Source organism: Neophocaena asiaeorientalis, unplaced genomic scaffold, assembly GCF_003031525.2.
Source record: "Neophocaena asiaeorientalis asiaeorientalis breed wild unplaced genomic scaffold, Neophocaena_asiaeorientalis_V1.1 scaffold197, whole genome shotgun sequence".
NCBI lineage: Eukaryota > Metazoa > Chordata > Mammalia > Artiodactyla > Phocoenidae > Neophocaena > Neophocaena asiaeorientalis.
Window position 1 is genome coordinate 6715996 of NW_020174703.1, and position 27558 is coordinate 6743553.

The 27558-nt window shown below is 38.4% G+C and overlaps 2 protein-coding genes across 3 annotated transcripts; both read left to right on the forward strand.

Moving 5' to 3' along the window:
• Window positions 1–20: 20 nt before the first annotated feature.
• On the forward strand, window positions 21–4110 carry TRMT10C (tRNA methyltransferase 10C, mitochondrial RNase P subunit). Its single transcript, XM_024759228.1, has 2 exons — window positions 21–178; window positions 2375–4110. The coding sequence occupies exon 2, from the start codon at window positions 2405–2407 to the stop codon at window positions 3662–3664; it is 1260 nt and encodes a 419-aa protein (XP_024614996.1). The 5' UTR covers window positions 21–178; window positions 2375–2404; the 3' UTR covers window positions 3665–4110.
• Window positions 4111–13140: 9030 nt separating this feature from the next.
• On the forward strand, window positions 13141–27558 carry PCNP (PEST proteolytic signal containing nuclear protein). Of its 2 annotated transcripts, none has more exons than XM_024759218.1 (5): window positions 13141–13252; window positions 18023–18237; window positions 21038–21112; window positions 24546–24601; window positions 25767–27558. In XM_024759218.1, exons 1-5 carry the CDS (start codon window positions 13189–13191, stop codon window positions 25891–25893), a joined length of 537 nt encoding a protein of 178 aa, XP_024614986.1. In that variant the 5' UTR covers window positions 13141–13188; the 3' UTR covers window positions 25894–27558. The 2 variants fall into 2 exon arrangements, with proteins under 2 accessions (XP_024614986.1, XP_024614987.1); XM_024759219.1 differs by lacking the exon at window positions 13141–13252 and adding an exon at window positions 17895–17999 and having other exon boundaries at window positions 18075–18237.

Genomic DNA, 27558 nt, shown 5'->3' on the forward strand with positions numbered 1-27558 from the left:
AGGGGAAGGGATTTCCGGCTGCGGGTCTCGTGTCAACGACGGATACTGTGTAGAGTGATAGGTAATCTGTGGCTCAGGTGCAGCGCGGATCCCTGGGCAGCATTTCCCGGCAGAATCCTGCGTCCTCTGGGATTCCTTGTGGTTTGCATCGGCCGGAGCCACTGTCTTTGCACTCCTGGTACGGGCGGGTTTCTTGTCTGCCAGTGTGTGTGGTGAGGTGGGAGGATGCGGGAGACCTAACATACGCATACCGGAGCTTGTGCGTTAAGAAGGCCCACAGATAAGAGGAAGCCTAGTGATTTAATAAACTATAAGTACAGTACCTGGGACGAGAGCAGTGTTTCCCAAAATGATATCCTTGTTCCCCTTTTAAATATTTGGGGGTTTTGTTCCTTTGATATCCTAAAAATATTTACCATTTACAAAGACAAAACTCAAAAGACTTTTTCCGAAATCAGTGTTTTTCGTATTGGGGCTGAGAACTCTCGGTTAACTATTTCGAGGAGTCTGAAGGAAATTGTATTTTCTTTAAAAGGTGTCTGAACGTGTTTTAAATGTGAGAAGCATTGACCCGGAGTATTTAATCGATAAATACTTGAATGATAAATGTGAACTATATACTGCCAAACATTGGGTTCGATGTTACTATAAATACAGTCCTTGTCCTGATAGAGTTTACCACATAGTGGGGCTAATAAGTAGCTAGGAAATTACAATGCAGTGTTACAAGCACTATGGTGCAGAAGTACAGGGTGCTAAAAGATCTAATAGGAATACTTGATCTAAAGTTTGAGGTGACAGATAGCTAGAGATGTAGCTGAAGAGGTAAGCAAATGGTGATTTTGTGAAAAAAGTTTATAAGCCATATATATAAGTTTAGATTTTAACCTGGCAGCAGTGAGTTTTAAAATACACATTGAGGATGATGTGAGTGTATTGATCAGATCTGCAGTAGCTTCAAATGGCTTAGAGATGAGGGAGAGCAAATCTAGAGGCTAGCAGATACAATTAAGAAAATGAGGTTGAGGGAATTCCCTGGCAGCCCAGTGGTTGGGACTATGTGCTCTCACTGCAGAGGGCCCGGGTACCATCACTGGTCGGGGAATTAAGATCCTGCAAGCTGTGCAGCGCAGCCTCCCGCCTCCAAAAGAAAAAAAAAAAGATAAGAAAATGAGGTTGAAGAGAAGTGACTGGATTAGAGAAGTATTTAGAAACTAAATAAATATAACTCAAATTAGGAATGGAGGGTGTGAGAGGGGACAGGTATGAAATGACTCCCAGTTTCTGCCTTCAGCAAATGGATGGATAGTAGTGTCCCTCCCTGAAATATCGCAGAAGGAGAAGCAGATTGGGAAGGGAAGGGAGACAGATTTCAGTTTGTTGCATTTGAGGTGTCATCTGATACATGGTGATCAAAGTCAAGGAGGTAGATCAGAGTTCATAGGGAAAATGTTTAGATTGAAAAAAGGGCTAAGGACAGAACTCAGAAGCACATCCACCTTGTGTGTGTTGGGGGTGTGGGGGGAATGGATCTGAGCATCATTGCACAGGTCAGAGACCCAGGAGCATGCAGCGTCATTAAATGAAGCCAAGGGAAGAAGGAACTTTTCAAGTATTTTTGTTGCATTTGGTGAAAAGTTGAATTCCTTTTTTTGCTTCAAGTCCAGCACTAGTTTCACATCTTTAAGCATCTTCATTGTTTTGTGGACATCCAGACCTTTAGGATAAAATTGTGGAGCTTATATATATTTGCCCTAATTTTGGATATTTTGTTTGGCAATAACTTTATTTGCTGTAAAGTCTAAATTGGAGAAGGGAGGTTTTATTTTTTTTAAAATCAGTAGATCTCTCTATATTTCTATTTTGAAAACATATAAGGGCATTGGTACAGCAGCTGCTAAGTGCTTTTTACTAGTTGCCATTTTCTGTAACTTTTCTGCCCTTTGTCTTCATGTATTGCTTGTTAAGGGTCTTGTGTTTGGGTCTGTATCTGGGCTTAGTAGAAGGTGGAGAAGAATACAGCACCATAATCTCAGCCATATAGTGGTACATAACTTTGTTATCCGGTAACATTGATCTTCTGGGCCCCTAGATACAAATCTGAAAAGGATCTTCAAGGTATCCTTTTGCCTAAAACAATAGTGAAGTTCATATCTAAAATAAGAACCCAAATAAGTTTTGAACTTTTTGCCTAGTGAATGATCACAGGCTCTAGGCCACAGGAGTCTAAGAAAAATTAATGGTGCAAAAATAAGTTGGACTAAGATTCCACTTTATGTTTCAGAAATAAATTGCATTTTGGTATCTCAAATTTATACTTGCACAGTTATTTGAGAGGTTTTTAACTTTTCATTACATTTTTCTTTTTTTATAGGGCTTTTCTTACAAGCCTGTTTTCCTCAAAATGAGTGTCAGTGTCACCTTCTTAAGACCTTTTGCCAGAGTTTTGGTGCCATTTACCCTTCATAGGAAGAGAAGGGTTTTATATTCAACAACTCTGCAGAGATACACGTCTTCCAAAATACCAGCTGTGTCCTATCCTAATAAGGAGAGTACATCACCTCCTGAAGAGCTGGAGTTGGATAGGTGGAAAATTACAATGAAATCTAGTGTGCAAGAAGAGGGTGTTTCAACAGTCTCAAGTAGCAAGGATGAAGATACTCTAGCTGCCACCAGGGAATTAATTGAGATGTGGAGATTGCTTCGCAGAGAAGTACCAGAACACATCAGTGAAGAAGAGCTCAAAACCGTTATGGAATGTGTTTCTAAATCGTCAAAAAGAAAATATTTAAAATATTTATATATTAAGGAAAAAATGAAAAAATCCAAGCAAATAAAAAAGGAAATGAAAATAGCAGCAAAAGAACAAGTAAAAAAAGATCAGCTACCAGAAACCACTAAGGAAGATAAACAGCAAAACTTTCTGTTTCTACGACTTTGGGATAGGAATATGGACATTGCAATGGGCTGGAAGGGTGCCCAGGCCATGCAGTTTGGACAACCTTTGGTTTTTGACATGGCTTATGACGACTATATGAAACCAAAAGAACTGCAGAATGCTGTTTCCCAACTTTTAGAAAGTGAAGGATGGAACAGAAGAAATGTTGATCCTTTCCATATTCACTTCTGCAGTCTTAAAACAGGTGGTGCCTACTATAGAGAGTTAGTTAAACGTTATGGAGAAAAGTGGAACAAATTGCTTTTAACAGCAACAGAAAAGTCTCACGTAGATTTATTTCCAAAGGACAGTATTATATATTTAACTTCAGATTCTCCCAACGTTATGACTACTTTCAAGCATGACAAAATTTATGTAGTGGGATCTTTTGTTGATAAGAATATGCAACCAGGCACATCCCTAGCCAAAGCAAAACGGCTGAAGCTGGCAACAGAATGCCTTCCATTAGATAAATATTTGCAGTGGGACACTGGCACCAAAAATCTCACCTTAGATCAGATGATACGTATTTTGTTATGTCTGAAAAACACTGGTAGTTGGGAAGAGGCTCTGAAGTTTGTTCCTAGGAGAAAACATACTGGTTATCTGGATATTTCTCAGCATTCTCAAGAGTTTTTCAACAGAGTGAAGTCAAAGACTTTTAATTCATTTCCAAGAGGCTCTGTAGATAGACACAGAAAAGGTAACTTGAATGAGAATATTTGATAGCTTAAAAAGTAAATGGATTAGGATTACAGTTCTTTTTTTTTTTTCCAAAATCAGCTGAAATTTTTAGGAAGCCTCTGCTGAAGTAGCACAGGTAATACACTCCTGTTTCTTTTTTTTTTTAATTTTACTTTATTTTTTATACAGCAGGTTATTATTAGTTATCCATTCTATACATATTAGTGTATAAATGTCAATCCCAATCTCCCAATTGATCCCACCACCACCACTTAGGAATACAGTTCTGTTAGTCTGTTTCATCCTGAATGGAATTCACTTGCTCTTTTTTTTAAAGGTTGTCTTTCCAAACTAACTGAAGTATTATCTTTCTCCAATTAAATATCTGTAAAACTTTGGAAATATATTTTGTTTACTGTAAAAAGAATCTTAGAAAGTAAAAAGAGTTGTCTGTGTTTGTTTGAGCCCAGTAAAATAATTGTACCATTGGTGTGGCTTTGTATGACTACTTTTGAGTCTCAGACTGCATTTTACTTCTTAAATGTTCTTTTAGCCATGTCAACAACTACCCTTTCATCGAAAATTGATGAAACTTCAGGTGGTGGTTCATTTATTTAACATTTGGTACAGTGCTGGGCATGTCATAGGCACTAAGGTATATCATTTAACTGAGTCTTGGTTAAACAAAAAGTTAAGACATCCTTTGGCATGTCATGAGATTGAGCTGTATAATGAAAAATGGGTTCGTGGGGTAGTGAGAAATGGGTTCGTGGGGATAAAGCTAATTTCTTATCCTCTTAGAAGAAAAGGGTTTATTTGAAGAGTGTTCCTACAGCACTTCCCTGTTGTAGTGTAGATGGCTTTTTTCAAGGAAATACTTCCTTTTTTCCAGCCATGTGATTTGAATAGAAGCTGCCATATTTTTACAGACCTTGCTCCCCTGGCCACAACTGATTATCTCAAAAAAGACACCTCACTCAGGGCTTTTCTGGTGGTGCAGTGGTTAAGAATCCACCTGCCAATGCAGGGGTCACAGGTTCAAGCCCCAGTCCAGGAAGATCCCACATGCTGCAGAGCGGCTAGGCCCGTGAGCCATGGCCGTTGTGCCTGTGTGTCGGAGCCTGTGCTCCGCAACGGGAGAGGCCACAACAGAGAGAGGCCCACGTACCGCAAAAAAAAAAAAAAAGAAAAGGTGATGTGTAAACTTAGAATTGATGAGAAGTGCATTATGAATGAATTTCAACTCTTAAGACCCTACTGAGTAGCAAGGTGCTAATACTTGAACTGCTTGAGATACATGGAAAGTAAAATAGTGTAGTGGTTAAGAAAAAGGGATTAGGATTGCCTGACAGGATTGGCACTAGAGGAAGGCAAACAAGGCTCCTAGTGCACCTCACGAGCCTCCTGTGTCCCAGCCCTGCTCTCTGGGTTCCAACTCCACCCTATGGGTTCTGACATTGCCTAGATTAATCTCTTGAAATTTCAGTTTTCCTCATCTATAAAAAGATTAGAAATGGTTCTTGACTAATATAAAACATTTAATATGGTGTCCGTCTGGCACATAAGTGCTAAGTAAATATAAACTAATTAATTCAGACTATACATTCAAAATGTATAGAATTTCTAATACGGTATATGCAAGTTATTGTGTCCCTTTGAGGAATACATTTGTATTTCTGTGTAACAATATGCTAAGGTGTTTCAGTGATGCAACACTAGAATTTTTCTTCTTAATTTTTTTCCTTCGCAATAGCCAAGCAGTAACTGATTTCTAAGACTGCTTCTCTCTTATGTAGATGGATCACAGTGGCAAGCTCATCCACAGTTTGAGCTCATACTGATTTTAATTTTACAAATTTTTTTGAATTTTTTGAATTTGGAATTTAGCAGAACCTCAGATACTGCTTCAGTTTCTCCAAACTAGATGGGCGTGAATTAGGAAGTAACAGCTTTTCTCTTTATCTTAAACACCCAATAATTTATTCTATAGTATTCTTTCTCTTTGAAGGTAACTTTTGTTTCCTATGGTCTAATCATCTTCCCCTTCTTACCTATTAGCGACATGTTTTCATGTAATAACATTTCTAGTTCTCTCCTTTTGCTCTTTTCAAACATGCTACCAAATTTCCAGCTTTTAATAATTAAACAATTTAAAAAGAAGTCTTTGTTTGCTACTATTATCCCTACTATATTATGCAGTTCAACTTCTAAGCCAGATCCTTCAAGTAAGTATTCAGAATACAGTTTCCATTTCCTCTACACCACTGCTGTTAATAGAAATATAATGCAATCCACGTATATACTTTTAAAATTCCTAGTAGCCATGTTAAAGATAAAAGGTGAACTTAATATATTTAACCCATATGTCGACACTATTATTTCAATTTGTATTCATTATTAAAAACTGAGATTTTACATTCATATTCAATTTTTCAAACTAAGCATTCAAAATCTGGTCGTATTTTAATGGTTATAGCACATCTTAATATGAATACCAGGCTACTCTTGCCTTCTGAAATGGCCCATACTCTGTGGAGTATGTTTCTCCCAGCACTGCTCTCATTTTCCCAGATGACCCCATGCCCTGGGGCCACCTCTCGCCTTTTGAGACAGCTCATGCTATGGAGTGTGTATCTCTCTAAATAAACCTTTTCATTTTAAGAAAAAATATACGAATGCTAAATTTTCAATTGTTAAAGTAAAATGCAATCCTATGAAAATGACAATTGTGTTTTAAAAAAACTAACTGCTTCGGTTTTTTAACTTAAATAACATTGAGTTCAGTTCTTCAGTTGCACGAACCACACTTCAAGTGCTTAATAGTCACATGTAGCTAGTGGCTGCCATGTCGAACTGTGCAGCTTGAGTACTGCTTGATAAAACTGTGATCTGTGCTTACATAAGTTCTACTGTTTCCAGCCAGATTCAGTGGCCACTTTTTACTAATTAAAAAAGACCATGAATATCTCACCGAACTCTTCCCTGCTTGAAAAACTTCTTCCTTGATTTCCATATCACAGCAATTGTCTTACTTTTCCCAGTCTAGCAGGTTATCTTCCTCATTGGCTCATTCATTCATTCATCAAATGTTTATTGAGTACCTACTACGTGCCCAGAAGCATTTCAGGTGTTGGTGATACAGCAGTGGGGATACAGAATATTCCCAGCCTTCATGGATATTAAATTCTGGCAGGCAGAAAGGAGACAAGACATAAATAATAGAAAATCTCAGATGGTAATAAATAATATGAAGGTTAAGGGAGAAAGGGGAATACTGGAGTGGGGAGGCATTACTATTTTATACAAGGTGACTGGGGACTGTCTTCTAAGTAGGTTGCTCACTGTGCAAGAACACCCATACAACCCTCTCCAAGCCATGCACTCTGGTGCAGGGCCATGTTTGCTAGAAGAAGCACTGTTTTCTTCATACACAGGTACTATCTGCCTTTAAGCCAAGTGCTTAAAAGATTGCACCCAGGGACTTCCCTCGTGGCACAGTGGTTAAGAATCCACCTGCCAATGCAGGGTACACGAGTTCAAGTCCTGGTCTGGAAAGATCCCACATGCCACGGAGCGACTAAGCCCGTGTGCCACAACTGCTGAGCCTGCGCTCTAGAGCCCGCGCACCCACGTGCCTAGAGCCCATGCTCCACAACAAGAGAAGCCACTGCAATGAGAAGCCCACGCACTGCAACGAAGAGTAGCCCCGCTCACCGCAACTAGAGAAAGCCCACGTGCAGCAACGAAGACCCAACACAGCCAAAACTAAATAAAATAAAATAAATTTATAAAAAAAAAGATTGCAACCAATAGCAGGGTATCCCTTTTCTAATTTGCACAAAAACTGATAAGATGACGTTTGAGCAAAGACCTGAAGAAAGTGAGAGTGAGCTATGGAGATACGAGGAAAGGGAATTTCCAGTAAAGGGAACAATGAGTGCAAAGGCCCTGCGAGAGGGTTCAAGACACAGGGAGGCTAATGTAGCTGAAGCAGAGTGGGTAAAGAGAGATAAAGATGAGGTCAGAGGAGTAGCTAGGGGTCTGTCATGTAAGCCTCTCATTGTAAGGACTTGGTTTTTATTCTGAATAAGATGGGAAGATCAGATGGTCTTGAGCAAAAAAGTGACACGTTCCTGATATTTTAACAGGATGACTAGAATGCAAGCTCCATGAGGGCAGGGATTTTTTTTCTGTCCTTTTTAACATTTTTTAAAACTGCTTACTCTTTCTTTCTTTTCTTTTCTTTCTTTCTTTCTTTCTTTCTTTCATTTTGGCTGCACCGCGTCTTAGTTGCAGCACATGGGATCTTCTCTGTGGCATGTGGACTCTTAGTTGTGGCATGCAAACTCTTAGTTGCGGCATGCATGTGGGATCTAGTTCCCCAACCAGGGATCGAACCCGGGCCCCCTGCATTGGGAGTGTGGGGTCTTACCCATGAACTACCAGGGAAATCCCTAAAAAATTTTTTGTTGTTGTTGAAGTACAGTTGATTTACAATGTTGTGTCAATTTTTGCAAGATCTCAGTTCCCCAACCAGGGATTGAACCCGGGTCTCATCAGTGAAAGCCCAGAATCCTAACCACTAGGCCACCAGGGAACTCCCTTTTCTGTCTTATTTACTGCTGTAACCCCAGGACTTGGTACAGTGCCTGGCACATAACAAGCACCTTAAAATTTATTAAGTTAATCAATCTGATTCATTTTAAAAGAGTCACTTTGGCTGCTGTATTGAGACGAGAAGAGAGGGACCAGCTAGGAGGCTACTGCAGAAACAAAGGTGAAAGATAATAGTGAGTTGGACCAGGGTGGTAGCAGAGTAGGTACCAAATACCAAAGAGATATTGGAGACAATGAGTATAAACAATCCTTTCAAAGAGTTACTATATGAAGGGGAATAGTAATAAGGAGCTAGAGGGAGTTATGAGATCAAGAGAAGAGTTTTTAATTTTGCTATAGTTGTTTTGTAGATATGGGAGATACAAAGCATGTATGTTTGCTGTTGGAAATGATCCAGTAGTTGGCGGGGTGGGGAGGATCTGATAAAACAGTGGAGTGAAACCTTATATAAGCAAGAAAGATGGGATTTACTACATTAGTAACAGAAGAGAAGACAGAAAATCTAGGTACAAACGCAGGTACCACACCACAGATATGGTGAGAATATACAGAAGTTCTGTTTTGATTTCTATTATTTTCTTACTGAAAATAAGAATCAAAGTCATCAGTTGAGGGGAGGGCAGAGATAGTGGGAAACAGTCTAGGAAAGTGAGTGAATTAGGGTCATGGTTCTCAAAGTGTGGTCCCCAGACTAGCAGCCTCATCATTTGGGAAATAGAAATGTAAATTTGGGGGCCCCACCCACTGAGTCTACTGAATCAAAAACTCTGTCCATGGCACTACAGTTTTAACTGTTTTAAGAAGACTTTCAGGGACTTCCCTGGTGGCACAGTGGTTAAGAATCCGCCTACCAATGCAGGGGACTCAGGTTCGATCCCTGGTCCAAGAAGATCCCACATGCCACAGAGCAACTAAGCCCATGCACCCTAGAGCCCATGTGCCAACACTACTGAGCCCATGCACCACAACTATCGAAGCCCTGCCCTCTAGGGCCCGCGTGCCGCAACTGCTGAGCCCGCATGTTGCAACTACTGAAGCCCACGCGCCTAGAGCCCGTGCTCCGCAACAAGAGAAGCCACCGCAATGAGAAGCCCGCGCACCGCAACGAAGAGTTAAGTAGCCCCGGCTTGCTGCAACTAGAGAAAGCCTGCGAATGGCAACGAAGACCCAATGCAGCCAAAAAAAAAGAGAAGCCTTTCAGATGATTCTGGTGTATACTAAATCTTGAGAATGGTATAGGGAAATATAATGGGATTACAGGCTGAATTAAGAACCAAGGTTAGTGATAAATTGGAAAAGAATTTGAAAAAAATTTTAAATTAAAAAATGTAAGCACACACACACACACACAAAACAAGCCCATGAGCTGCTGTCACTTGACACCCAGTGCAATTCTGTTTCTGTATTTCATGGTACAACATCAGATAGCTCAAGCCCAACTGGGTAATTTAATATTACAGGGTCATGGGGCCAACCCTGATCTAACCAGTGAATGAGTGTTTTGGATTACTTGGATGAATAGAAATATGTTTTCATCTTAATTTGGGCTGTAAAGAAATTTGAAAGTTAAAAAACAAAAACAAGGTTAGTGAAACCATGATTAGTCACTTTTCCTCTCTAATTTGTTGTAGCTCTGTGCCTGAATTCCACACTCGGCTCCACCCCTTACTTATCTTTTCAGTGTCCCAGTTTCCTCTTCTATAAAAATAAAGTAATTGTAGCACTTAATTCATAGGGTGATGATTTAGTGTACTTGATTTCATGTTAAAAAAATTGCAGACTATGCTTGGCATATAGTAAGCATAAATATATGTTGGAGGGGCTTCCCTGGTGGCACAGTAGTTGAGAATCTGCCTGCCAATGCAGGGGACACAGTTCAAGCCCTGGTCCGGGAAGATCCCACATGCTGTGGAGCAACTAAGCCCGTGCACCACAACTACTGAGCCTGCATTCTAGAGCCCACGAGCCACAACTACTGAGCCCGCGTGCCACAAGTACTGAAGCCCACACGCCTAGAGCCCATACTCTGCAACGAGAAGCCACCGCAATGAGAAGCCTATGCACAGCAACGAAGAGTAGCCCCCACTCACCACAACTAGAGAAAGTCCGTGCACAGCAATGAAGACCCAACGCAGCCAAAAATAAATAATTTTTTAAAACCTACATAAATTATAATAATAGTTGTCTATATTACTCTCCATTTTCAGCTTGTTTACTCATTATTTGAAGAGCTCTTTAGAGACTGCAAACAATAGCTACTATTAAGCAAGTGCCCGCCACAAGCCAGGCACTGTATTACAAATTTTACCTGTATTATCACACTTATTCCTCTCAGTAACCCTATGAGTATTAGTACATTTTTATAGTTAAAATATATTCAGTAAGATTACCTTATCCGTTCAAACTCAGAGATTAGCAAATAGCAGGGTTATAATCTAAATTCGGTTTTGTCTGATGCAATCAATGCTGCTGCTCTTTGCCCTGCACTCCACTGCCTTTTCATCCATTAACCCATTTGCTGGGGGTTACTGAAGCTTGCATTCACTTCTTCAATGGATATTTATTGAAAACTGGTATAATCTAGGTCCTAAGGAAACAATGGTGAGCAAGATAGGCACAATATGACCTCATGGAACAGACAGGTGAATGGATTAATATCTTCCATCCTTAACTTCTGCAGTGTGGTATATGGAACTGGATAGCTGTATGCGACCTCTCTAAATTTCATTTTTCTCATTTAAAAGTATAAGCATCAGGGCTTCCCTGGTGGCACAGTGGTTGAGAGTCCGCCTGCCGATGCAGGGGACACGGGTTCATGCCCCGGTCTGGGAAGATCCCATATGCCGCGGGGCAGCTGGGCCCGTGAGCCATGGCCGCTGAGCCTGAGCGTCCGGAGCCTGTGCTCCGCAACGGGAGAGGCCACAGCAGTAAGAGGCCTGTGTACCACAAAAAAAAAAAAAAAAGTATAAGCATCACGTCATGTATCCTCAATAAGCTGTATTCCCAACAATCAATAAATGGATACACATAAGAACTCAAAAAAAGCATATATAAGCAAATACATACATAATTACAAATAAAAATCACATGTTTATGTCTCCATTTATTTATTTGGTTGCACCAGGTCTTAGTTGCGGGCTCCTTACTTGTGGCAGGGGGCTCCTTAGTTGCCGCTCGTGGGCTCCTTAGTTGCAGCAGGTAGGCTCCTTAGTGGTGGCATGTGAACTCTTAGTTGTGGCATGCATGTAGGACCTCATTCCCTGACAAGGGATGGAACCCAGGCCCCCTGCATTGGGAGCATGGAGTCTTATCCCTGTGCCACCAGGCAAGTCCCTACGTCTCCATTTAAAACATGATTAAAAGTAAGTCTCAGGAATTCCCTGGCGGTCCAGTGGTTAGGACTCCACGCTTTCATTGCAGAGGGCCTGAGTTCAGTCCCTAGTCGGGGAACTAAGATCCCTGAAAGCCGCTTGGTACGGGCAAAAAAAAAAAAAAAAGAGAGAGACTCAGCGATTAAGTAACTTTTGAAGATCACATCTAGGAAAAATAAAACAAACATGAATTACCTATTCTATGTAAAATAGTTTGCTGGGCACTTTTACATATACTGTCATAGATGGTGGACCAGGGACTTCAAATCACCAAATCACCGTATCAGCAAACCACCCTGTTTTTGTCGTGGGAAACACACTTTGATTCTTTCTGCATTCTCCAGACTCGGAGCCTGAGGAGTCATCCATTCACAAATATTGAGCACCTTTCATATATGAAGTGTGCAATACAAAGTGCTGTGAAGAAAAAAAAAATTTTTTTAATGGTCTCTGTGGTCAAGGAATTTTTGAGCTGCCTAGGGAGAACTTTTTTTCTTTTTAACACATATTGAGGGAAGTATACAATGATCAAAGAATGGTATATGGAATTTATTATCTCATTTTATCCCCAGGACCACCCTTTGAGGAAGTACTATTATTATTTCTATTTTATAGAGAAGGAAACATAGGTCTGTAGACAGTAAGAAACCCTCAAGGTTTACTCAGCCAGTAAAGGGATTCCAACCCAAGTTCTGACTCCGTAAGACCAATTTCTGTAACATTCACTGTATATTGTACTGCAAACCCAGAAACTACAGTTCCCTAGGCAAGGAACCGACCCCGTATAGCAAGAGGGCAGTATATATAGAGAGAAAAAGCGAAGATGAAACTGAAAAGTTAGGCTGGGGCCCAATATAACGCTTGGACTTCATTCTGCAAACTCTGGGGATACACTAAAGGTTTCTAAGTAAGGCAGAAACTACTGTGGTCTTCACGTAACGAAGTAACTTCTCTTGACACAGAAATTGCAGCTTGTAGAAAAATCAGTTTTACCACTTGCCTACGCGACCTTAGACAAATTTTTCTTTGGCCTCAACTCTCACAGCTAATTAAAAGAGGGCAATTCCGCATTGGACTATTGTGGGGATTAAACGAGATAGCGCCTGACACAAGAGGGCGCTCGATAAACGTTGATTTTGCTTTTTGGTAGGAATAAGAATTCAGTCCTTTTTTTTTTTTTTTTGAGTGGGTACACGTGATCTAGCAAACCAGACAGAATGAAAGAGCCTGGCTAGCTTCGGTCGGCCAGTTTTTACAGAAACCTCACCTGAGCTCACCAACGTTTCCAGGGTTGTGATCCCACCTTCCCTCACTTCCCTGAATCCGCCAGTAAACCATGAAAATCTAACCCACCTCTAGTCAAGTCCCTAACCAGTCCTCGGACCGCTCAACCTACCCCGCCCTTCCCTCAGAGGACGCTCGCCGATGATATCATATTCACTTCAGTCTCCGAGAGGCCCTTCACTCTCTAGGGCCGCTCTAGGCTGCCGCTTCCAAGGCGGGCTCCGAAGCTCAATGGTTGCTGGGCGGGGCCGTGACGTCCTTGGCGTGGCTGCAGGGGAGGCCGCGGCGGGGAAAATGGCGGACGGAAAGGCGGGAGAGGAGAAGCCTGAAAAGCCGCAGCGAGCTGGAGCCGCCGGAGGTGAACATAACCCCAGCGTCGCGGGCTACGTGGGATGCTCTGGGCCTTTCTTTGAGCTCCCCTGGGTGGGGGGAGTAGGCCGGGCCGAGAAGGGCGGAACTGGCGCTCACCCGGCCAGGTGCTGGGCCCACACAAGCCCTGGGCACGCCCGGTGCGGCCTGCTGGCATCCGGGCCCACATCGCCTCCTTGCCGGGGCAGAGCCGGTCACTGTTCGTCACCTCCTGGCCCCAGCGGAGGCCCTGCTTCCGAAGAGAAGGGAGATGGGCCCCAGAAAGGGGGACCGAACTCGGGGTGGGACTAGGAGTGGCGGTGCGGACGCAATCACACAAAACGCACACGGGCGCTCGCACAGTGCGAGTCACCGAGCAGTGGCCGCAGGAACTGGCCGCAGGCCGAGTTTCCGACGGTGCCGGCCTCTCAGTTACACCTAGGAGTTAGTTTGCTGCTCCCTTTTCACTGAGGAGGTGGACTACCCTGGTCTTTTTCTTTATTTTCAAACCTAGTTCTGATCCTGTAATTGGATGGGTCAAGGCGATGGAGGGAAAGAGGAATATCTTTGCCTGCCTCCAGGTTTAGTCTGCCGGTCTAGGGTTACGGTTTGGTTGCCTTTCTTTGAACTGTCTGCCTTTTCTGTGCTAGGCTGTTGCCAGCTAACTGCACGCCAGATATTTAGGTGGCTAAATAGGCTAGTGTGACTCTTCCTGTATTTTGTTACGATGTAAACTCAGGTTACAGCTATCTTTATTCTGTCACCTCCACTCCTCTAAATTTGGGTCTTGTGCATTAAGGAAAAGAAACATCCTGTAATCTCTCCAGCCCTCCCGCCCCTTTGTCCTCACAAGGCTAGTGACTTAACACGTGCGAGCTGAGCATAATGTCTTTAGAACGTTTTAAGTACCACACTCTTAACTCTTCTTCAAGTCTTATCCCTGAAAGTATTTAATATGAGAAAATACAGAAGATTAATAGTATATGAAGGCAACTGTTAGGACCTCCTAACAAGTTTAATGTGATTTGACTTGGGAACAAAAATTGAGAAAAGTGTAATGTTCAGTTACGTTGGACGCAGAAATTCCTTTTTAAAAAACACGTACGGTGCTATTAGTTGAGCCCAAACTCCTTTCCCTCTTCACACTCCCCTCCCGTCTTGTTTTTTTTTGTTGTTGTTGTTGTTTTACTAGTAAAATAGTTTATAAAGCAACAATTTAAGCCATTTAGTGCTACCTCGTTAGCGATTTTTTTCGTCAAAAATTGTCTTGGAAATTATCAAATAGAACTACATTTAAAAATTAGTAGTTTGAGGGAAAACAAAGATCTGTATCCTGAAGAATCTTATCTGACTTTAAGACTACCTTTTAACTTTTAGAATGGGTTTCTAACTGTCGTGACTGAGTATCTGAGATGTGTTATGTGAGCCAAAGTGTACCTTAAGGGAGTTCCCTGGTGGCTTAGTGGTTGGGATTCCAGGCTTTCACTGCCCTGGCCGGGGTTCAATCCCTGACTGGGGAACTGAGATCCCGCAAGGCGCGCCGGGTGGCCAACAAACAAAACAAAACAAATATACCTTAAGTGTCAGCATAGTTCCACTATATAATTTGTCCACCACCCTTTCAGTTAGGGATAATTCGCTCTGTAGTATGAATATTGATGTTTCTACTTTAGCATATATTTGTGAAGGGGTGATATAAAGTTATCTTTGCTAATCGTTATCAAAAATTATTGTCTCCTTGTTGGTGACTTAGAATAAGTAATATCCCTTAATAACGTCCACATAATTTGCCTTGGGTGGGCCTTCCTTTGAAAGAAAATACTGTTACATGTAAACCATTTTTGAATGTCAGATATTTTTAATGAAATTGTACAAAGAAATCATAGTTAAAACATTCATACCATGGATATTGTTAAATTGATAATTTTACAGCAAATTTTTAAAACAGTATCAAGTTTGTCTTGGGGGACTTACCTAGAGATTATTCAGATTTTTAACTCCTATTGAACAGTCCAGTAAGTTGGAAATATAAGTATTTTTTAATGAGTTAACATAGTTAACATGAATTTATGTTAATAAGAGAAGCTACTTACTTGAACTACCTGCTCTCACCTTAAAGAGAAGGGATGATATTAAGGGTAAGGTTTTAGGTAGATTTTTTTCCCCTCCCTTTGGTTAAATTTTTGTAGCTCCTTGAAATAAGTAGAAGCTTTAGGGAAGAGCTATTCATATTGTAATCATGCCCACCTCAGGCTATTTTAGGCTATCTAAAACTACTTTAATGAAATTGACATTTATTGTGCCAGGAGGTTCTTGAATATGTCCTGTTAGAGAGATAGGTATGTACCCTTTTTTCAGTTGAAGAAGTTACCAGAATGCCAATGTGTCATGAAGGGTATCCTTATGGACTTAAAACTTATTGGGTAATTTTTTTCAAAGTAAGGTACCTTTGTACTCCAAGGCCTACCTCCTCCCCAAAAATGCTAGTACCATGTGTAATTTGATTTCACATTAACTAATCTACACATTTTGTTTGCTTAGAATGAATACAAACTAAAGTAGTACATGTTGTATTTAAAGGAAAACACTTAATGGACTTTAAAACACTTAAATGGTCTTGATAGTTTGCCTCTTCAGATGACAGAACCACGGATGTGAATAAAATTGAGTTGCTGGCAGTTGATTACTTAATTAATGGTAGAGTAGTTTTCCCAACTCCCCTGTTCATGCTACATTTTTCTAGAGCATTCACTATAGAAATCTTCCCTAAGAATCATAGGATTGAACAGATAGTATTGTGTTTCATGTGTTAGCACATACTAGTTCAGTTAGTTGTCACACTTGATGTTGTTATTAATGTTATAGTAAGAATTATGTTTTTCACTTTTTGTCGTATTTATGCTTTGATTTTTCTAGATTCTTTGTTCCAGAATTATTTTCTGGGTAAAAGGAGACCTAGAATTAAGAAAAGATAGGTTTTAAAAGAACCAGAAATTTTGACTAATTATAACCCTTGAGTCACAGTTCAAAGAGCAGAGTTACACTAAAATCAAGACTAAATGTTCTTTATTCTATTTGTTTTGATGTTTTTCAGACTTTGTGTTTACACAGACTTGTGCATTTAGTATACAGATTGCTTCTATATGTAAATCCAGTGGCTTTTTTGTGTGTTTCTATATGCTCTGATACGTAGAGCCAATGAGTTTCCAGTTTTAGCTGTGTGTCAGTCACAAAGAAGAAGTAGTTATTACTGTTTGGGTTTTACTGTAAAATTCATACTTGATTAAAACTATACATAGAATACAGAATAAAATTTAGCATAAATGCATTTAGTGGTAGACTGAAAAAATGTTTGCATAATACTGTCTTTTTTGTAAGAAATTCTAGATTGAGTTCTATATTTCGAATAGCAATCTTACATTCTTCAGGTGCTTTTGTAATTTTATATCTAAATAAGTGAATGGCACCTCAGACAACTATTCCAGTGCTGTCTTTGCTTCTTAGGGAAATCCCAAAACCTAATCCTGCTTAATTTCTCCCCTACATTGTTATTAAAACTTTCACCTCTTGTCTAAAGGTAATAAAGAGTTCGTTTTATTTTCCTGTAAACAAAATAAAATGTTCTGTTCAAAGTGCTTATTAATTTAGCTAGCCCATCATTCCAAAACTATATAGATCGGGATCTATAACATCCCGTCTTTTAATTCATTACTTGTCAGTCTGTTTGATTTCCCCTTTTCTACCCATTCTAGCTTTTTGTCATGTTTTCTTAGCTGCTGTCAGGGCCATCCCTTAGAGAATCTTCTCTTTCTCCATAAACTATTCATCCAATGTAGCAGAATACATTCAAAAGGTAAATTGGTAAACTTGGGAAAGAAAATAAAATATTTAATAATCAGCCAGCCTTCTGTCTTACCTCCCAATATGTTTTTAAATAGGCTGCATGTGTAACAGGCCTAAGATATTCAAGTGAGAACTAATTTCATTTATTAATATAAAGAAGCAAAATTACTGAAAGACATCTTGCATTCCATATCTACATATGTATGTCTTCTGTTTGAAATTATCATTAGCTCATCTTTCTTTCATGAGAAAAAATAATATATAAACCTAAATATAGTTGTTGATATTAAGAGTAGCCTAAACAGATGTTAATCAAGCTTTGAGAGTAGAATGCAGTTACTCAAGAGGGGATGACCTTGAAGTCTTCCTTGAAGTTCCTTTCTAACTAAAGATTGTGTGAAATGTTCATGAAGAACACATCACTCAAGAAGATTACTCCAGGCTGTACTAACACTGTAGTTTGGGTAATAATGGGCTGTTCATAACAGGGTACTTTGTATAACTAGTAGTACGTTATTGAAGAATATTAGACCTTTTATTAGTCAAATGTATTATCCTATGATGTGACTAACTGCCAGCAAACCAGTTTGTATAGAATTTATAGATCTTAATTTATAAAAAGAAAAATTCCACAAATAATTAGATTATTGTACAACTTACAGTGTTTAGTTGAAGGGTCTTACTTTTTGTGAACTCTATATTTATAATTTTAAATTGCTCTGTATTTTATGCTAGTTAATTCATGGGAGCCTCTTCTACTGCCACACAATCTCAGTTCCTGCTGTATACTCTAACAAACAGTGGAAGAGACTGTTGGGTTCAGTAGGTGACAACTGCAGAGGTATCTTCTTTATAACGATGCTTTTTGAGGTTGCTGCTCCCATCAATCTGCTCAGTAAAAATAGCTCATCTTGGTAAGTTGTTTCGACTTCACCAGGACCTGAAGAAGAAGCAGAAAAACCTGTGAAAACTAAGACTGTTTCTTCCAGTAATGGAGGGGAAAATTCCAGTCGCAGCGCTGAGAAGCGATCAGCTGAAGAAGAAGCTGCAGACCTCCCTACAAAGCCTACAAAGATCTCCAAGTTTGGATTTGCCATAGGTAGTCAGATGACAAAGAAAACCTCAGCCATATCCATCAAACTTGGCTCAAGTGTGAGTTGTTATTTTATATATTATATTTGTAATGGGTCTGAAAATTTGTTTCCAAAACCTGCTTTTATTGGATTATGATAAATTCAGTATACAAAGATGTATAAAAAGATACATTGGTGCATGAACTTATTAAATGTAAGTATTTAAGAAATTAGTGGCTCTATATTCAAGAAAGGTCTGGATGAATTATAACTCAACAAAGCTGTTTTTAAAAAGGGGTTGGAATATGAGAAGGAACAACTATTATAGGGACTATATGATTTATAAAGTAATAATACCTTAGAATTTCCTAAGTTGAGCAAAACCTGAAAAATATTTTTAGAGTTTCAGTTTATTTTTCTTATCTTTTAATTCCAGTGATATTAAAAATAATATCTAGAAATCATTTATTTGTATTTTAAAAGATTAATGTTAGTAAGGTATTGCTTAATAAGAGCTTCCTGATTACCTTACTTTGAAGCTACAAATGGACATTGAGTATTATAATCTATGATAGTAGTCCTTTACAGATCAACTTTTGATTCCTTGTTTTAAGATGTAAACCTTAAATTAATACTTATTAACCCTGGAGTATCTGGAAAGTATTTGAAGTATTAGATTGAAGCATATGAAGTTTAGAGATTTATCTGTTTCTGATCTACAGAAGTGTTAATTTCATGTGGTTCAACTAAACAGATCTCTTCTTTAAGAAAAAGAAAGTTACTTGAATAGTGTATTGCTATTGGCTTTAGAAAATGGTTACATTCTTGTGTAAGGAGAATAATCTTAAAATTGCTTTTAAGTTGTTCATGTCTGTTCTGTGAAAATTAATGCTCAGTTGCCTGGATGCATACAGCTTGATTTCTTCATTAGATGTCATTCAAAGATCTTAAAAATATGATATGGATCAGATTCCTACTAGAGTCAGTGTGTTTGAGCTATACTAGTTTTAAAAAAGCTACCATTCCTCAGAACCCCTACTCCTACCCTATGCTGTTTTGCTTTTTTCCTTTTCTTCCTTTTTCTAAAAAATTTAGTGTGAACAAAAGACATTCAGCTTGTAACTTCATTACTTCATGACTCTTCTCCCTATTTGAGCTGATTCTTTTGGTTTAATATGTTTTTTATAAAGTTGCATAGACCTACCTGCATAGATATTTACTTTTTTTGATAGTCATTAAACATGTGGTTCTCATGTACATTTCTCATACAGGTGTTCCCCTTGATAATAGATTTTACGGTGCTTGAACACACCTCCTAAATCAGATATCCATATCCCTACTTTTGCTAAATCATTGGCGTGATTTAGTAATTGCTGATCATTTTAGTTGGGAAGATTATGCTTGAAAAGGCCTATTCAGTAAAACTTTAATCTTTAGAAAACAAAAGACCTTTTTTCATAAAGTAAACCAAAGTGTAAACATAATCTTGGCGAAGTGAGGTGTAGGATATGAAAATAGTTGAAACTGTTGCTTTTGATTATATGATGTGAAAAGATAGTCAAACAACCAACAAATACTTGTGTCTTATGTTTATGTACAACATCAAATACATGACATCTTTAAGAGTAAAGGGTGCTTCTAGAGTCACTATGCATAATTTCCAAATGAACATTTTTATTTCTTCAAAAACAAACATTATTTATAAAAAGTGTTTCTGTTATACAAGAAGGGATGGTTAATTTTGTTTCAGCAGCTCAGAGAAGGTTTTACTGGTGAGGTGATGCTAGAGTTGGCTTTAAGTGCAGGCAAGAGGCAAAGGGACATCTCAGATAAAAAGAGCTTCATGCAGGGCATTCCGTGGTGGTCCAGTGGTTAAGACTTTCACTGCCGTGGGCCCGGGTTCAATCCCTGGTCAGGGAACTAAGATCCCATAAGCCATGCAGCACAGCCAAAAAAAAAAAAAAAAAAAGACTTATGCAAAGGCAGGTTAGATGTGAGGCCACATGATACATTCAGGAAATTGTTCATAGTTAGGAAGTGTTTGGTAGGCAAATGCAGGGATAGAAAGCCCCCCAAGTAAGACCACAGGACCAAATCATAAAGGACTTGTACTCCATAATATAGTTTGGTTTTATTCTTTGGGTTCTAGAGGAGCCATGGAATCATTATAAAGAGTCTCGAGCCTTAAACAGATTTGCGTTTTAGAAACATTACTCTGGTGCCAGTATAGAGAATTAGAGGAAAATAAATACAGAAGGTGGGGAGGTGGTATTTCTAACAGCAGTTCAGGCAAGTAATGATAAGGGGCCTTAGTGTTGGTAGTGTGGTAGTAAGCTGGGAAGGCAGGGGGAGATTTAAGTCTATTTAATAGAGATCTAGTTAACAGGACCTTACAATAAAATGTGCAAGTTGAAGAAAAGGTTTTCTGGCTTGAGCACTTAATGAGCACTGCAGTACACCTGGGAGCTCTTAAGTGGCGCTGTCCAGTAGGCAGCTAGCTAGTAGAGAAAGATGAGTCTTCATATCTTTCTCAAGGCACACTGTGCTTAATTTTAATGTTACTATGGGCAGGTATTAATATTCATTTTCTCTTACCTGTACCAGGTACCTTTTAGCTAAGTGATATTAAATTACAGACCCTAACTAGAAAATCTTTGACAGGAGGAAAACAAATGGACATATAATTAATAAAGTAAAATCTACCCATTGCTAACCCACATTTTCAAAAAGAAAGTAGATTTCTCCAATGTATGTTCTTAGTTCCTTACTATATGTTTCTATGAAAACATAAAGTTGAATCTTTGAAGATAAATTATTTTTGTCATTAAATAAGCCTGTGTAAACATTATATTATACTCTTTTTAATGTTTCTTCTTCAGAAACCTAAGGAAACCGTTCCAACTCTTGCTCCAAAAACCCTTTCAGTAGCAGCAGCCTTTAATGAAGATGAAGATGTAAGTTGATACCTGGTTTTGTTTGTTTTACTTTAACAAGTTCTTTAAGAAAGATGTTAGTGGCAAATTGTCAAGTTGTACTAATGGTACTAGTGAACTTTTTTTGCAGCTCTGAACAGTTGTTGTTTTTTAAATGACATCTGCAAAATCTGGATATTTCTGTTTATTTAATTTGATTGTGGGATTATTTAAAATATTACTGACTTTGGGGGGGGCAAGGAACTTAAATCAACAGATGCTTATTATGAGTAATAATATATATATGTGCTATGAAATACGTAGGATCCAAAAAAAGGAAAATTCAGTACTGCTGTCTTCAATAATTTTTATAGTTGGAGTCTTCAGTGAGACATTATGCATGCATTCAGCTTTAAAAAGCAGCTATAGTGCTTTCTTCTTGTATCCCCATGAGGAATAACAATAGTGCAGGTGATTCTGCCAGAAGATCTAGTCAATATGTACGTGTTCCAGAGTGGCGCAGTGGTTAAGAATCCGCCTGCCAGTGCAGGGGACACGGGTTTGAGCCCTGGTCCGGAAAGATCCCACATGCCGTGGAGCAACTAAGCCCATGAGCCACAACTATTGAGCCTGCACTCTAGAACCCGCGAGCCACAGCTACTGAAGCCTGTGCACCTAGAGCCCGTGCTCTGCAACAAGAGAAGCCACTGCAATGAGAAGCCCGCGCACCACAACAAAGGGTAGCCCCTGCTCACCGCACCTAGAGAAAGCCCACTTGCAGCAACGAAAATCCAATGCAGCCAAAAATAAATAAATTTTAAAAAAGAGAGATTAGGTAGCATTTTGGTTTGTACAGATTGTTATCAGGAAAGGACATTGTGGGAAGAAGGGGACAACATGTGCAGAAGTAGAGAGGCTGGAAGTAGTAAGCACCTACATAATAGTAATGGCTTGCTTTGAATGCCTAACAGTTTGAATCTTTTCACACAACTTTATTTTATCCTCCGTACATCCCTATGAATTGTGTGATACGGTTATTCTTATTTTCCAGATGGAGAAATTAAGTGTGCATAAGTATTGTGCACAAGTGTTGAACTAGAACTGAGCTTTCTGGTTTCTTGTCCTGTGTTCTTTGCATCATACGTTACTGTTTTCCCTGTTTTTAAAGAAATTTTAGACAGGTTCAGACAGCAGTCTTTCTGCTATAAGATGGTAATGATAGGTAGGGATAAACTTGTCTCTTAGGTAAAAGAACACATGCATCTAAAATCTGCATCTGGGACTTCCCTGGAAGTCCAGTGGTTAAGACTCTGCACTTCCACTGCAGGGGGCACCAGTTTGATCCCTGGTCAGGGAACTAAGATCCCGCATGACGCTCAGCATGGCCAAAAAAAAAAAAGGAAATAAAATCTTCATCTGGTTCTTCCTTTTTCTGCAGCACATATTAATTAACCTTGGATATATTATCTAAGCCTGAAATATATTGTACAAAGAGTGTTCATTTAGTTAATTTTGAAATTTAAAAATACTTTTTCAGTTGTATCTCTTTAGTCTCTTTTAATTTGGACAACTCCTGGGTTTTTCTGCGTATTTCATGGCATTAACATTTTTGAAGAGTTCAGGCCAGTTAGTTTGTAGAACGTCCCTCAGTTTGGATTTGTCTGATGTTCCCTTATGATTAGATTCACATTCCTTTTGGCAGGCGTACCACAGAAGTGATGCCAAGTTCTCAATGCATCATATCAGGAGCACATGTCAGTATATCCCATTACTGGCAGTGTTAACTTTGATCATTTAGTTAAAGTGATGTCTGCCAGATTTCTCTACTGTCAAATTACTGTTTTATCTTTTATAATTAATGTTTTAAGAATATGTGGAGGGGACTTCCCTGGTGGCACAGTGGTTAAGAATCAGCCTGCCAGTACGGGGGACACGGGTTTGAGCCCTGGTCCGGAAAGATCCCACATGCCACAGAGCAACTAAGCCCGTGCGCCACAACTACTGAGCCTGTGGTCTAGAGCCTGCAAGCCACAACTACTGAGCCCACATGCCGCAACTACTGAAGCCCGTGTGCCTAGAGCCCGTGCTCCACAACAAGAGAAGCCACCACAATGAGAAGCCCGTGCGCCTCAATGAAGAGTAGCCCCCTCTCGCAACTAGAGAAAGCCCGCGCACAGCAATGAAGACCCGACGCAGCCATAAATAAATAAATAAAATTTTAAAAAAGAATATGTGAAAATACATAATTTCTTAAGTGTTCACTCATGAGTGTTAACATTCATTGATGATTCTTACCAGAATCAATTATTATGATGTTTGCTGAATGGTGATTTTTTTTCATTCTTTCATCCCTTCTATGTTTAATGTTTCTTACTGTAAGGAAGAGCTTTTATAAGTGTAGGCTCTATTCAACAGGTTATAATGCTCAAATTGTCTCAGATTTGACTAGTAGAAATCCCTTTAAGCTGGATCTTGGCAGATGACTGTGTAAAAAATAATATTTAGCTCATCAGTAACATTTATACTTAAAAAACATCTAAAAGACACTTGTCACATATTTTTTCACGAGCTGTAACTATGGAAAAGTAGTAGAGAATGAGCTTTCAAGATGTCTTTTCAGTAAAGGAGACATTTTTGAGAAGGAGCAATACAGTAAAATGGTTAAGAGCCTTTGCTTTGGCATCTAGCTGTTTTGTGACTTGGGACAAGTTAACCTTGTTTACCTTACCTACAAAATGTGAATGATGATACTCATACCCACCTTGTAGGATTGTTAGGGTTTTCAAAGACAGTGCATATTAAAGCATTTAACACAATGTGTAGCTTATAGTAAACAAATAGTTTTAGTTCTAGAATATCAAGTTTTTGGAGGGGTTTAGTTTTTGTTTTGGGGGGTTTTTTTGTTCTTGTGTTTTGTTGGTTTGTTTTTTGGCCACGCTGCACGGCATGCAGGATCTTAGTTCCCCAACCAGGGATTGAACTCGCGCCCCCTACAATGGAAGCACGGAATTCTTAACCACTGGACCGGCAGGGGAGTCCCTAGAATATCAAGTTTTTACCAAATTTTTTTTCTTTACGCAGAATCAGCACACTAGAAGCATGAGGGTTTTATTTAATGTAGTTAAGATAAATGATTTTCTCCTTTCACCAAAATTTCAGACTTAGATATAAAATTTAGCATTATTGGTAATCAAGTGATTTTAATATAGTTGACCCTTGACCAACACAGGTTTGAACTGCACAGGCCTATTTATATGCAGAGTTTTTTCAGTAACGTGCTGCAGTACTACACTCTCCCAAGGTTGGTTTAATCCTTAGATGTGGAACTGTGGCTATGGAAGGTCAACTATAAAGTTACACACGGGGTTTTGACTGTGGCGCTGTGGGGGCAGTGCCTCTAATCCTCCTGCGTTGTTCAAGGGTCAGCTCTATCTACATGCAGTCATCTCTGTTTCTGTCTTACATTTTTCTCCAGAGTGAACCAGAGGAAATGCCTCCAGAAGCAAAGATGAGGATGAAGAATATTGGAAGGTATTATAATTTTTATATAATATTGTAGAAAATTATAGTGAATTAAGAGCAAGAATAAATTGCAAATTGCACATAATCTATTAGTGTTCAAGCTTTTGTTGCATATTTGGGCAAAAGAGTTTTGTTTTCTGAGATTACTCTCCTGGTAAAAGAAAATTAGTATTTTAAGAAAAGAAAAAATAACGATAATTTAATGCTGTTTTTTTTCAGATACATGTAATCTAAATTTTTTCAAATAAACAGTTATGAGAAATGTTTCTGATATAAAATTTAAAATTTTTTTTCAGGTATAAAAAAATGGCTTTCACTCATCTCACTTAAGATATTCTCACCACTTAATCTTGATTGTATGTGTCCCATTTTCCTTAGTAATTTAGATGCCAAATATAAAAAGAAGACAAAAACATTTAAAAATTTTCCTCCATTGTTTCTGTTATTGTGAAAATAACATAAATTTCAAGTTAACACGATGTTCAGTTTCCTGTCTTTGTATGTGTAAATGGATAACTTCGAGGCTAATAAGAAAGCTGGGCTTCAAAACAACCTATAATATATCCCCACTTCTACCAAATGTATATATTCTCCCAAAGAACTAAGTGCTGAGTCTTCAAGCATCAGTCTTCAGACTTCATCTATGATTCAAACGGGAACTGTCCCAGTGGCTGTCTGCCTGCCTCCCTTTCGGACTGGGACCTAAAGTAAATACATCTGGCATTATAACCAAATCTAAACACCCAGGATACATATATCTTCATATATCTAAACATTTAAAACTGAAACAGAAGTTCATAAAATGACATCTTCTGTTTCATTTTTTATAAATGCTGATGGCAAGCCACCACCAAATTGATTTAATGACCCTGTTAATGGGTTACAAGCAACAGTTTTTAAAACTATAGTGGTTGCCACTATAGTGGTTGCTGCATATCAGAATCACCTTAGATGTTTGTTAACATAGATGTTTGGCTCCTCCTGAGGCCTACTGAATCTGAAATTTTAGGACAGGGTCTGTGTAAAGGGTATTTTTAAAAAGATCTGTAGAGGCTTCTGATGTTTGGCCTGCATTTATAATAGGTGCTAAACAAATGTGTTTTGAATGAGTTAAAAACATAGCCCGAAAATCATTATATAACATTTTAAATAAGTTTCCTTTCTTTTAACACAGGGATACACCAACATCAGCAGGACCAAATTCCTTCAATAAAGGAAAGCATGGGTTTTCTGATAACCAGAAGCTATGGGAGCGAAATATAAAATCTCATCTTGGAAATGTCCATGACCAAGACAATTAAATGATGTGTTTTGAAATTGGGGTATGGGGTGGGTGTAAAGTTAAAAGGAGCAGTTTCCTTTTTTAAAGAATGGTATAAGACTATCTTTGGAGCCGCCTTTTTTTTTTTTCTTTTTCTTTTTTTAAAGATTGAGTGGTACACTAATAAATGAGAATTTGAAATTAGAGGTAATTTATGTTTTATATACAGATTTCAAGACATTTGCTAATTTTGTAGTTTCACGTGATTAGTTTCCAAAGGTTATAGATGATTAAAAAAATCAGAAATGGTACCTTTCTAAGAATTGCATATTTTTTTAGACACAACTACTAGCACATTAAGAGGGAAGCAAAAAGTTGTCTATTTAAACTGTAGGCACTTACTCTCTAACTTAACTCCCTTGTTAACCTAAAGTCTGGCTCCCAGGAACAGCCTTATAGAGAAGGGAGTATTGTATTGGGAGGAAAATGTTGCTGGACTATTGACTGAGAAAGTAAATTAGATAAAAATTAAAATACAGCTTTTTTTTTTCCTAATGGGCATTTGTTTTGTTTCAAATTATCATAAACTAGTTATTGCATTGCTATCAGTGGATACAGATGCTTAGCTCTTTAAAAACAACATTTAAAATTTTTATGTAAACTGTTGAGTATTTAAAATAGCCCACTTCACTTTAAAGGGTCTTGTCTACCTTTGATAGTCTTCAAAGAACAACCATTTGCTACCAAAGTAAATCAGTATTTTGAATGTGCTTCTCTTGGTTTTTGTTATTAGCTAGTTCCTGTAATTATTTCCACCAGATGTTCAGGCAAATCATAAGGAAGCTGTTTCTTTTAAAATAACAAACCACCACCAAAAATTTAAATGTACATAATAGTTAAATATTTGGCTGTTCTTATTTTTTAAAGGATATAAACACCAAAAAAAAAAGGCAGCATTGTATGAAGATGGAAAATAAGAAAGATGCACTTTCTGTAACTTTATCAAAGCATTTATGTTACTAACTTGTGAAATCCAATTTGATTTGAACTTACTACAGGAATTCTTATTTAGCACAATAATATGGTTTCTTTTAACTGTATACATATTAACCAGTGGCCTCTTTAAAAGCACATTTTAGATACTGAAAATAAAAGGAAAGAAAATGCATCTTTAAACATATTTTATGGAATCTTTGACCACATATACTTTGTTAATCTTTGTGTTGTAGGATTGTGTTTATTTTGTATTTTTGTATTGTATATGAATTCTTTTTTTAATGTGACAGTTAAACACATCTTTAAAAGCATAGTCACACATAAAAGAAACATATAGTATAATGATTTCCTTGAAAACTCTTACAATGTTAGATTTGGAGGCAGCTTCATACTGTTTAATTGGTGATAACTACTCTCTGAGCTCTTTTAATAGGTAATAACTCCAGAGAAGCAGCCTGTATATATTCCTAATACTTTGTTCACTTGCATATGAGTTTAGAGTAAGCCCCAAGTAAAACAATGGAAATGTATATAGAACGATTAGTTCTTACTTACATGGTTTAATTATATCAAGATACATGAATTTAACTTGCTTTAACGTAGGCACACTTCCCATTTTTGTTCATTTTAATGTTTATGTTGAAATAACATCCCAAAACGACTGAGATGAATGTCTTTACTAAAATACCAATAAATTTGTCCAACTCTA